This window comes from Salmo salar, chromosome ssa13, assembly GCF_905237065.1.
Source record: "Salmo salar chromosome ssa13, Ssal_v3.1, whole genome shotgun sequence".
In the NCBI taxonomy this organism is placed as follows: domain Eukaryota; kingdom Metazoa; phylum Chordata; class Actinopteri; order Salmoniformes; family Salmonidae; genus Salmo; species Salmo salar.
Window position 1 is genome coordinate 48,766,184 of NC_059454.1, and position 12,437 is coordinate 48,778,620.

At 41.0% G+C, this 12,437-nt stretch overlaps 1 protein-coding gene across 5 annotated transcripts in view; it reads right to left on the reverse strand.

Annotated features, from left to right (window-relative positions):
* The window catches only part of LOC106567360 (MORN repeat-containing protein 1), a 96,951-nt gene that overhangs the window by 55,269 nt on the left and 29,245 nt on the right, over positions 1-12,437 (reverse strand). For 4 of the 5 annotated variants that reach the window (XM_014136514.2, XM_014136512.2, XM_014136510.2 and 1 more), the window contains one exon: positions 4,513-4,584. The exons of the other annotated variant lie outside the window; for it this stretch is intronic. In XM_014136514.2, coding sequence (XP_013991989.1) covers positions 4,513-4,584 — 72 coding nt within the window. The remainder of the gene's footprint in view (positions 1-4,512; positions 4,585-12,437) is intronic. 5 annotated transcript variants of the gene reach the window in all.

Genomic DNA, 12,437 nt, shown 5'->3' on the forward strand with positions numbered 1-12,437 from the left:
TTCCAAAATTAAATGATTGAAAAGCACACTGCAAATGCGTCTTTGGCTGCTGGACAACAAAAGACAGTAGAGAACATGACAGAAATTCTGGGTTCAATGGCATATGGGGAATTGTTTGTAAAATAATCCTCTTACCATTCTTATGGTCGCAACACAGAAAAATTATGACAAAAAAAGTACACTTTATGATCATGTGTTATATTTCTTAAACTTGACAGGCGTTTAGCCTATACAGTATATATGCCCTTAAAAGTCCCATTAAAGTTTGGCTACATTTTCAAGCGCCTCCCTCATGTCGGCATCGGTCTGGACATGACAGGCTGTAGCTAATATGCATAGGCTATCACCTACACTTTGACGTGTAGGCTAATTATTTATGTACATGTACATAGATTCTTAGCTCGCGTTTTTCGATTTTCAAATCAATTTAATTGGATATTTCGGTTAATGGCCTTGCTGGCCTAGCAGATGGCCTTGATGCCCTGGAAGATTGGGTACCATTTCAAGGCAAATTGGCCTTGCACCTAAAATCACGAAATTCCAGGCCGGAAGGGCACACTTGCCACGAAGCCTCTTAACATGGGGAGCGCCAATGTAGGCTTTCACCATTTAAAAACATTTAGTCCCCCATTTCAAAATCAAATCAAATATTAGTCGTCACATGTGCCAAATACAACAGGTGTAGACCTTACAGTGAAATGCTTACTTACAAACCCTTAGACAACGTTGCAGTTAAGAAAAATAAGTGTTAAAGTATTTACTAAAATAAACTGATGTAACATTTTTTTTTAACTATAGAAAAATAACAAATAATTAATAAGCAACAATAAAATAACAGTAGTGAGGCTATATACAGTGGGTACCGGTACAGATTCAATGTGTGGGGGCACAGGTTAGTCGAGGTAATATGTTCATGTAGCTAGAGGTAAAGTGACTATGCATAGATAAAAAACAGAGAATAGCAGCAGCGTAAAAATGGGGGGGGAGTGGTCAATGCAAATAGTCTGAGTAGCCATTTCATTGGCTGTTCAGGAGTCTTATGGATTGGGGGTAGAAGCTGTTAAGAAGCCTTTTGGACCTAGACTTGGCGCTCCTGTACTGCTTACTAGAGGTCAACCGATTAATCGGAATGGACGATTAATTAGGGCCGATTTCAAGTTTTCATAACAATCGGAAATCGGTATTTTTGGACGCAGATTTGGCAATTTTTTTATATATATATATTTTTTTAGACCTTTATTTAACTAGGCAAGTCAGTTAAGAACACATTCTTACTTTCAATGACGGCCTAGGAACGGTGGGTTAACTGCCTTGTTCAGGGGCAGAACGACAGATTTTTACCTTGTCAGCTCAGGGATTCAATCTTGCAACCTTACGGTTAACTAGTCCAACGCTCTTACCACCTGCTTTACATTGCACTCCACGAGGAGCCTGCCTGTTACGGGAATGCAGTAAGAAGCCAAGGTAAGTTGCTAGCTAGCATTAATCTTATCTTATAAAAAACAATCAATCAATCATAATCACTAGTTAACTACACATGGTTGATGATATTACTAGTTTATCTAGCCTGTCCTGCGTTGCATATAATCGCTTAGGTACACGTTGCTCCAATCATAAACATCAATGCCTTTCTTAAAATGAATACAGAAGTATATATTTTTAAACCTGCATATTTAGTTAATATTGCCTGCTAACATGAATTTCTTTTAACTAGGGAAAATGTGTCACTTCTCTTGCAAACAGAGTCAGGGTATATGCAGCAGTTTGGGCCGCCTGGCTCGTTGCAAACTGTGAAGACTATTTCTTCCTAACAAAGACAGCCGACTTCGCCAAACGGGGGATGATTTGCGATTTGTGAAAAAAGCACAATCGTTGTACAACTGTACCTAACCATAAACATCAATGCCTTTCTTAAAATCAATACACAGAAGTATATATTTTTAAACCTGCATATTTAGCTAAAAGAAATCCAGGTTAGCAGGCAATATTAACCAGGTGAAATTGTGTCATTTTGCGTTCATTGCACGCAGTCAGGGTATATGCAACAGTTTGGGCCGCCTGGCTCGTTGCGAACTAATTTGCCTGAATTTTACGTAATTATGACATAACATTGAAGGTTGTGCAATGTAACAGGAATAACGTTTTGTTTTCGAGATGATAGTTTCCGGATTCGACCATATTAATGACCTAAGGCTCGTATTTCTGTGTGTTATTGTTATAATTAAGTCTATGATTTGATAGAGCAGTCTGACTGAGCGATGGTAGGCAGCAGCAGGCTCGTAAGCATTCATTCAAAATAGCACTTTCGTGCGTTTTGCCAGCAGCCCTTCGCAATGCATTGCGCTGTTTATGACTTCAAGCCTATCAACTCCCAAGATTAGGCTGGTGTAACCGATGTGAAATGGCTAGCTAGTTAGCGGGGTGCGCGCTAATAGCGTTTCAAACGTACCTCGCTCTGAGACTTGGAGTAGTTGTTTCCCCTTGCTCTGCATGGGTAACGCTGCTTTCAAGGGTGGCTTTTGTTGATGTGTTCCTGGTTCAAGCCCAGGTAGGAGCGAGGAGAGGGACGGAAGCTATACTGTTACACTGGCAATACTAAAGTGCCTATAAGAACATCCAATAGTCAAAAGTATATGAAATACAAATTGTATAGAGAGAGAAATAGTCCTATAATTCCTATAATAACTACAACATCTTATCTGGGAATATTGAAGACTCATGTTAAAAGGAACCACCAGCTTTCATATGTTCTCATGTTCTGAGCAAGGAACTTAAACGTTAGCTTTCTTACATGGCACCTATTGCACTTTTACTTTCTTCTACAACACTTTGTTTTTGCATTATTTACACCAAATTGAGCATGTTTCATTATTTATTTGAGGCTAAATTGATTTTATTGATGTATTATATTAAGTTAAAATAAGTGTTCATTCAGTATGGCAACTGCTCGGCCTCCGACTGCAAGGCACCTGTTGCGCACAGCTTCTACCCCGAAGCCATAAGACTCCTGACCATGCAACCAGTCAGGATGCGCTTGATGGTGCAGCAGTAGAACCTTTTGAGGATCTGAGGACCCATGCCACATCTATTTCAGTCTCCTGAGGGGGAATAGGCGTTGTCGTGCCCTCTTCACGACTGTCTTAGTGTGTTTGGACCATGATAGTTCGTTGGTGATGTGGACACCAAGGAACTTGAAGCTCTCAACCTGCTCCACTACAGCCCCGTCGATGAGAATGGGGGCGTGGTCAGCCCTCCTTTTTCTGTAGTCCACGATCATCTCCTTTGTCTTAATCACGTGGAGGGAGAGGTTGTTATCCTGTCACCACACTGCCAGGTCGCTGACCTCCTCCCTACAGGCTGTCTTAGCGTTGTTGGTGATCAGGCCTACCACTGTTGTGTCGTCGGGAAAACTTAATGATGGTGGTGGAGTCGTGCCTGGCCGTGCAGTCATGGGTGAACAGGGAGTACAGAAGGGGACTGAGCACTCACACCTGAGGGGCCCCCGTGTTAAGGATCAGCGTGGTGGATGTGTTGTTACCTACCCTTACTACCTGGGGGCAGCCCGTCAGGAAGTCCAGGATCCAGTTGCAGAGGGAGGTATTTAGTCCCAGAGTCCTGAACTTAGCAATGAGCTTTGACTGCACTATGATGTTGAACGCTGAGCTGTAGTCAATGAACAGCATTCTCACATTTTTTAAACAAAATCAGCCTACACCTATTTTCAATGGCTATCACTTTTATTATAAGGCCAAGTCCTCCCAGATTGCAGTTCCTAGGGCTTCCACTAGATGTCAGCAGTCATTAGAAAGAGTTTCAGGCTGGTTTTTGGAAAAATGAGCCAGAAATTGTAGTTTTTCTATGTGGCTTCCATTTTGGCTGTAGTGTTTCCAAGTGCGTGGAAGAGAACGCGTTCTTCGGTATTTTTCTCCGTTAAAGACAATAACGATTCTCCGCCTTATATTTTATAGTTTATTTACGTATTAGGGTACCTAAGGTTTGATTATAAACGTTGTTTGACTTGTTTGGAAAAGTTTATTAGTAACGTTTGGGATTCATTTTGTATGCATTTTGATGGAGGGAAACTGGGTGGATTATTGACTGAAGCGCGCCAGCTAAACTGAGTTTTTATGGATATAAAGAAGGACATTATCGAACAAAAGGACCATTTGTGATGTAACTGGGACACTTTTGGAGTGCCAACAGAAGAAGATCATCAAAGATATCACTATTTCTGACTTTCGTGTCGCACCTGCCTGGTTGAAATATGTTTTTCATGTGTTTATCTGAGGACAGCGCCCCGCATACAATAGCATGCCTTCGCCATAAAGCCTTCTTGAAATCTGACACAGCGGCTGGATTAACAAGAAGTTAAGGTTTATTTTGATGTATTTCACTTGTGAATTTATGAATACTGTAGTTTGAATTTCGCGCTCTGCAATTTCACCAGATGTTGGCCAGGTGGGACGCTACCATCCCACCTACCCATAAGAAGTTAACGAGAGGCATGATTACCTGAGAAAAACTCGGTGATGATGGTCGATTCCCCTTCTCCTGACTGATTCTGCTCCCCACTCGCTTCCTTTCCTGAGCAGAGAAAGCACACTCAACTCGATCATGGTCCTGACATACAATATAATACACTACTAGATAGTATATCGATAAGGCTCTGGTATATATGATATAATGCATCATGTCCAGATAGTATTTCGTCATTATCTGCCTAATTCAGAACAACACAGAATCAGAACTCTGCAGGCCATATAGTGACAGTGTCTCAGTTTGGTTAGGGAAATGGAATGTGTAGGGCCGGCTATAATATTATGGATAGTAGTAATGGAATTAGAATACACTTCCCTCACAAAACAAAAAACAACCAAGCAGGACAGAGTGTAGGGAGGAACAATGGCAGACTGAAGACAGCGGAACAGAATGCCTCAAGATAAAAACGTAATATTCAATATCTGTAAATCTGACTAAATATCAGCACTTCACTCCACATACCCGTGGGCAATAAGCTTCAATCTGGATAACAACACAAAACAATGTATATGTGTAGAGACCGTCTTGCTAAAGACGATTAATGATAAGTTGGGCATACTTGAACTAGTTGGTAAAGATATAAAGGAGTTAAAGTCGAGCCTCGAGATGAGTGACGAAAAATCTATGACAATAGAGAAAGAAACAAAAAATCTAAACGCTACAGTCCATACTATTGAAACGGATGTTAAAGAACATGTTTCTGAGAGAAGCCTTACTTGAAATACAGACTAGATCTATGAGAGAAAATACGTTACTAACGGTATTAAAGAGAATGGGGATGAAGATCCAGAGAGTGTTACAGATCCCAGGCAATACGGTCGACAAAATCAAAATCGAATATGTACATCTTTTCGGACAGAGAAACGAGCACCCGATTGTTGCCAAATTTGCATTCTTTAAGGATAAAATAATGGTTAAAAACCTGGGCAAGACTCGCTGGCACGAAGATAGGCATGAATGATCAGTTCCCGAAGGAAATTGCAAAACGGCGCAAAGTTCTGTACCCACTCTTCAAAGCGAATAGACTAAAAGGGAAACGTGTAGCTCTCGCAGTAGATAAACTGTACATTGATAACCAGCTGTTCTGAGACACCAAGACTACTCCATGGCTATTCTAAATAATACCAAGTTCCCATAGAGGAGTCGAATAATGGAACATGTAATACTATCCATGGTAGGAATTGTAATAAAAAAAAAAGGAAAATAATAAAATACATAAATTGATGAAGAAATAAAACTACAAATACACTATACCATTCAAGATAGGGAATGTTGTAAAATAATTTAGAGTATTTATAAACAGATAAAAGATCGCATTAGAAGAATGGCTCATTATTGAAATAATAATAATCATCTTCAAATATAAGGCACTGGAACACAAAAGTACTCAAAAGCCCAAAATGAAGTAGGAATCAACATAGTAGGGATAAAAACACACCAAACAGAGGACATAGAAGGCAGAGTGTGGGTATGTGCGGGTGTATATGTGGGGGAGTGTGGTTGTAATGGAAGATGGGGTGTGTGTTTTTGTGATTGGAAAAGTGTGGTGAGTTAAGTGACTGAAAAAGGAAAATGGTTGCAAATGCCAGAGCCCATGTGCGTCTCCGAGCAGGAGTTGTGACAGTTTTACATTTTGTGCAGATATGGGATACACATTTAAAAATAAATTACAAATATAGGTCTATTTATTTATTGTCCTATCATGATCGAACGGTCCCGAACCCTATACCCTTGACACCCATCTGAACAACAGACACACTAAGGAGAAGTCCTTATCTGTTTTATAGGCCTACTGCAAGTAGCCTATACACAGCCAAGACAGAAAGATAAACGTGGTCAGAGACTCACTAAAGCAGCATCCTCAAGAGTCTGAGCCTGCCTGGCAGTGTTGGTCCAACAAAGCCAAAGCCCCGGGTGGGTAAGCATAATATACAAGGATTTCTCAAAGCTGCTAATGAGAACCTTGACGACCTTGTACCTAGCCGGTGGGAATTTCGGTGGAAACCCCCACGCAGGTAGTGGCAGGGCTGGCAACACTAGCTGCAGTAACCCATGGGGAGGGGGTCACACTCAGACAATCAGAGAGGGGGCAAACTAATGTGGCCCTTGCGGCACAAAAATAATCCAAAGGTCTGACTACTCAGAGACACTTGGGAAAATGGTCACAACGGGGGACCAGCGTGTGTTTGTGTTTCAGGGGAAAGGGATGTATCTGAGCTCCATCGGCTAGGACTTGACATTGGTTAAGCAAATCTCCCCATTCTTGCTCAATTTTGCATGCCTTCTCAAACAGCTACAACTGTATATGCATTTGCACATCAAGTCTTCTCTTGAGTTGTTCCATCCCCGAGCCCAACTGTTGAACATCTGAGCTTGTGGTTGTTTGTGGGGGAAGGGTGTGTATGTATCCCACATTTGTTGCTAAGGGGTAATGATGTCAGGGACAGTATAGGATGAATCACAATAATTGTTTCCCAAAATAATCAGTGCTTGCCAAAAAAATATATATTTTCGTAATGCCGGTCCTGGTTATAGATAACAATCCTTCGTATGAAATGCCTACATATTAGTATTTGTTAATTGAGGAAATAAATTAAGATATGCAAGATTATTTTACATGTATATATTTTCAAATAACAGTATGCAATCGGGGTGAGTGTTTTGGAAATGCTTTTGGCAGTTAATCGGCTTCTGTACTGTGGGTGGCACTGTGTGCTCTTTTAAAAGGATGAGTCCCAATCTCTCAAAGGCCATAGGATACAGATGGACAGGGGTGGTCTGCCAGTCACTGGGACGACAACCTGTGTGCTCTTTTTAAAGGACGGTTCTCAATCTCTCAAAGGCCCTAGGATGCAGGTGGACAGGGGTGGTCTGCCAGTCACTGGGATGGCAATAGTGAAGAACAATTGGAGGTTGACTCAGTTGCTGTGCAAATATCATGGTACAGCTACAGTATATGGACACTCAATCATTGTGGTACATTTTAAATGGTAAGTTTACAAACATAATAATAAATAGAATTGAAACTTGTATATCATTATGGTAAACGGTGAAATAAGTATAGCCAGTTATAATTGTAATGGCTTAGCAGATCAGTATTTACCTGGCTAAAAGAGAAGGAATATAATATCTATTGTTTATAGGAAACGCATTCAACAATTTTAGAGTTGTTTGGAAAAGTTGTTTAAGTTGTGTGGAAAAGGACTGTGGGGGTGAAATATAGTTCTACCATGGACAAAGAAACTCAAAAGGGGTGATGATTTTAATTAACAATCATTTTGATCCGAATGTGCAAATTGCACAAACCGATCTGCAAGTAGATGGATTCTTTTAAATACACTACCGGTCAAACGTTTTAAAACACATACTCATTCAACATTTTTTCTTAATTATTACTATTTCCTACATTGTAGAATAATAGTGAAGACATCAAAATTATAAAATAACACATATGGAATCATGTAGTAACCAAAAAAAAGTGTTAAATATATTTGAGATTCTTTAAACAGCCACCCTTTTGGCATTCTCTCAACTAGCTTCATGAGGGAGTCACCTGGAATGCATTTCAATTAACAGGTGAGCCTTGTTAAAAGTTAATTTGTGGAATTTTTTTCCTTCTTAATGCATAAACCAGCAGCATACCACCCTCTATACCACTGCTGGCTTGCTTCTGAAGCTAAGCAGGGTTGGTCCTGGTCAGTCCCTGGATGGGAGGCCAGATGCTGCTGGAAGTGGTGTTGGAGGGCCAGTAGGAGGCACTCTGGTCTAAAAAATATCCCAATGCCCCAGGGCAGTGACTGGGGACACTGCCCTGTGTAGGGTGTGGTCTTTCTGATGGGATGTTAAAACAGGTGTCCTGACTCTCTGAGGTCATTAAAGATCCCATGGCACTTATTGTAAGAGTAGGGCTGTTAACCCTGGTGTCCTGGCTAAATTCCCAATCTGGCCCTCAAACCATCATGTTCACCTAATAATCCACAGTTTACAATTGGCTCATTCATCCCCTGTAACTATTCCCCAGGTTGTTGCTGTGAATGTGTTCTCAGTCAACTTACCTGGTAAATACAATTTGAGCCAATCAGTTGTTTTGTGACAAGGTGGGGGGGGGTATATAAAAAAAATAGCCCTATTTGGCAAAAGACCAAGTCCATATTATGGCAAGAACAGCTCAAATAAGCAAAGAGAAACAACAGTCCATCATTACTTTAAGACATGAAGGTCAGTCAATAGGGAACATTTCAAGAACTTTGAAAGTTTCTTCAAGTGCAGTTGCAAAAAACATTGAGCTCTCATGAGGACCGCCACAGGAATGGAAGACCCAGAGTTACCTCTGCTGCAGAGGATAAGTTCATTAGAGTTATCAGCCTCAGAAATTGCAGCCCAAATAAATGCTTCACAGAGTTCAAGTAACAGACACATCAACATCAACTGTTCAGAGGAGACTGTGTGAATCAGGCCTTCGCAGTTGAATTGCTGGAAAGAAACCACTACTAAAGGACACCAATAAGAAGAAGAGACTTGCTTGTGCCAAGAAACACGAGCAATGGACATTAGGCCGTTGCAGATTTGTCCTTTGGTCTGGACTCCAAATTGGAGAACTTTTGTTCCAACCTCCGTGTCTTTATGAGATGCAGTGTGGGTGAACAGATGATCTCCGCATTCCCACCGTAAAGCATGGAGGAGGTGTTATGGTGTGGGGGTGCTTTGCTGGTGACATTGTCCGTGTTTTATTTAGAAGTCAAGGCAGACCAGCATGGCTACTACAGCATTCAGTAGTGATACGCCATTCCATCTTGTTTGGGCTTAGTGGGACTATAAACAGGAAGGCGAGTGATGGAGTGCTGTATCAGATGACCTGGCCTCCACAATCCCCCGACCTTAACCCAGCTGAGATGGTTTGGGATGAGTCGGACAACAGGGTGAAGGAAAGGCAGTCAACAAGGGCTCAGCATATGTGGGAACTCCTTCAAGACTGTTGGAAAAGCATTCCAGGGTAAGCTGGAGAGAACGCCAAGAGTGTGGTCCCGTGTGGCTCAGTTGGTAGGTAGAGCATGGTGTTTGCAACGCCAGGGTTATGGGTTCAATTCCCACGGAGGACCAGTACAGAAAAAAAATGTATGAAATGTATGCATTCACTACTGTAAGTCGCTCTGGATAAGAGCGTCTGCTAAATGACTAAAATGTAAAATGTAATGTGTGCAAAAAAAATAAAATGAACAGAAAGTGAACAGAAAGTGAACAGAATGGAATATGGGGGGAAAATGCACCAAATCATTTTTTTATATTCAACATAGAAATGCTACCAAAAATTATTTACTGAAACTTGTTGCAAATGACAGTCACCCATCATTCACCAAATAATATTTTGAAAGAGGAAGTAAAGTCAGTTCAGCATATGTTTTCGTTTTAGTTTCCTCCATCTCCACTAATTGTAAAGGAACGTTTGAGAATACAAGACAAGTATTGGAAACATTAGAACACTATGAAAAATCTGGGAAACCAGGCCTGGTATTCATAGCTGAGTTTGAAAAGGCTTTTGATAAAGTATAACTAGAATTTATATATAATGCATGGAAAATTTAATTTTAGGAGAATCTCATTCAATGGGTTAAAGCTATGTATAGTAACCCTAGGAGTAAAATAGTAAATAATGGCTACTTCTCAGAAAGTATTACACTGAAAAGAGGAGTAAAACAAGGTTGTCCACTATCAGCATATCTAAATGTTAGCTATTAAAATCAGACGCAACAATAATATCAAGGGGCTAGAAATCCAGGGCTTAAATACAAAGGTGTCATTGTATGTTGATTATTCATGTTTTCCTTTAAATCCACAATTTGGATCGCTCCATAGCCTCATAGAGGATCTAGATAATTGTTCTAACCTCTCTGGACTACAACCAAATAATGATAAGTGTACATATTACATAACAAAAAAATAAAACTTTTACATTACCGTATAGTTTACCCAAAAAAATGGTCTGACGGTGAAGTGGACATACTCGGAATTCATATCCCGAAAGAAAGAAATAGACTGACGAGTTTCAGAAGAAAGTTCTTGTTAACAAACAATAGTTTTGGCAAGTCGGTTAGGACATCTACTTTGTGCATGACACAAGTCATTTTTCCAACAATTGTTTACAGACAGATTATTTCACTTATAATTCACTGTATGACAATTCCAGTGGGTCAGAAGTTTACATACACTAAGTTGACTGTGCCTTTTAAACAGCTTGGAAAATTTCAGAAAATGTCATGGCTTTAGAAGCTTCTGCTAGGCTAATTGACATCATTTGATTCAATTGGAAGTGTATCTGTGGATGTATTTCAAGACCAACCTTCAAACTCAGTGCCTCTTTGCTTGACATCATGGGAAAATCAAAAGAAAATCAGCCAAGACCTCAGAAAATAAATTGTAGACGTCCATAATTCTGGTTCATCCTTGCGAGCAATTTCCAAAGGCCTGAAGGTACCACGTTCATCAAACAATAGTACGCAAGTATAAACACCATGGGACCACGCAGCCATCATACCACTCAGGAAGGAGACACGCTCTGTCTCCTAGAGATGAATGTACTTTGGTTGCAAAAAGTGCAAATCAATCTCAGAACAACAGCAAAGGACCTTGTGGAGATGCTGGAGGAAACAGGTACAAAAGTATGTATATCCACAGTAAAACGAGTCCTATATCAACATAACCTGGAAGGCCGCTCAGCAAGGAAGAAGCCACTGCTCCAAAACAGCCATAAAAAAGCCAGACTATGGTTCGTAACTGCACATGGGGACAAAGAATGTACTTTTTGGAGAAATGTCCTCTTGTCTGATTAATCAAAAATAGAACTGTTTGGCCATAATGACCATAGTTATGTTTGGAGGAAAAAGGGGGAGGCTTGCAAGCCAAAGAACACCATCCCAACCGTGAAGCACAGCGGTGGCAGCATCATGTTGTGGGGGTGCTTTGCTGCAGGAGGGACTGGTGCACTTCACAAAATAGATGGCATCATGAGGCAGGAAAATGATGTGGATATATTGAAGCAACATCTCAAGACATCAGTCAGGAAGTTAAAGCTTTGTTGCAAATGGACAATGACCCCAAGCATACTTCCAAAGTTGTGGCAAAATGGCTTAAGGACAACAAAGTCAAGGTATTGGAGTGGCCATCACAAAGCCCTGGCCTCAATCCTATAGAAAATTTGTGGGCAGAACTGAAAAAGCGTGTGCGAGCAAGGAGGCCTACAAACCTGACTCAGTTACACCAGCTCTGTCGGGAGGAATGGGCCAAAATTCACCCAACTTATTGTGGGAAGCTTGTGGAAGTTACCCAAAATGTATAACCCAACTTAAACAATTTAAAGTATAAACACCATGGGACCCCGCAGCCATCATACCACTCAGGAAGGAGAGTGGTATAACGGCTGTGTGGTCCCATTGTGTATATACTTGCGTACTATTGTTTGTACAGATAAACGTGGTACATTCAGGCATTTGGAAATTGCTCCCAAGGATGAACCAGACTTGTGGAGGTCTACAATTTTTTTCCTGAGGTCTTGGCTGATTTCTTCTGATTTTCCCATGATATCAAGAAAAGAGGCACTGAGTTTGAAGGTAGGCCTTCAAACTCAGTGCTCAATGTCAACAAAACAAAGGAGATGATCGTGGACTTCAGGAAACAGCAGAGGGAGCAGCCCCCCATCTACATTGACGGGACAGTAGTGGAGAGGGTGGAAAGCTAAGTTCCTCGGCGTATACATCACGGACAAACTGAAATGGTCCACCCACACAGACAGCATGGTGAAGAAGGCGCAGCAGCGCCTCTTCAACCTCAGGAGGCTGAAGAAATTCGGCTTGTCACCAAAAACACTCAAACTTTTACAGATGCACAATCGAGAGCATCCTGTC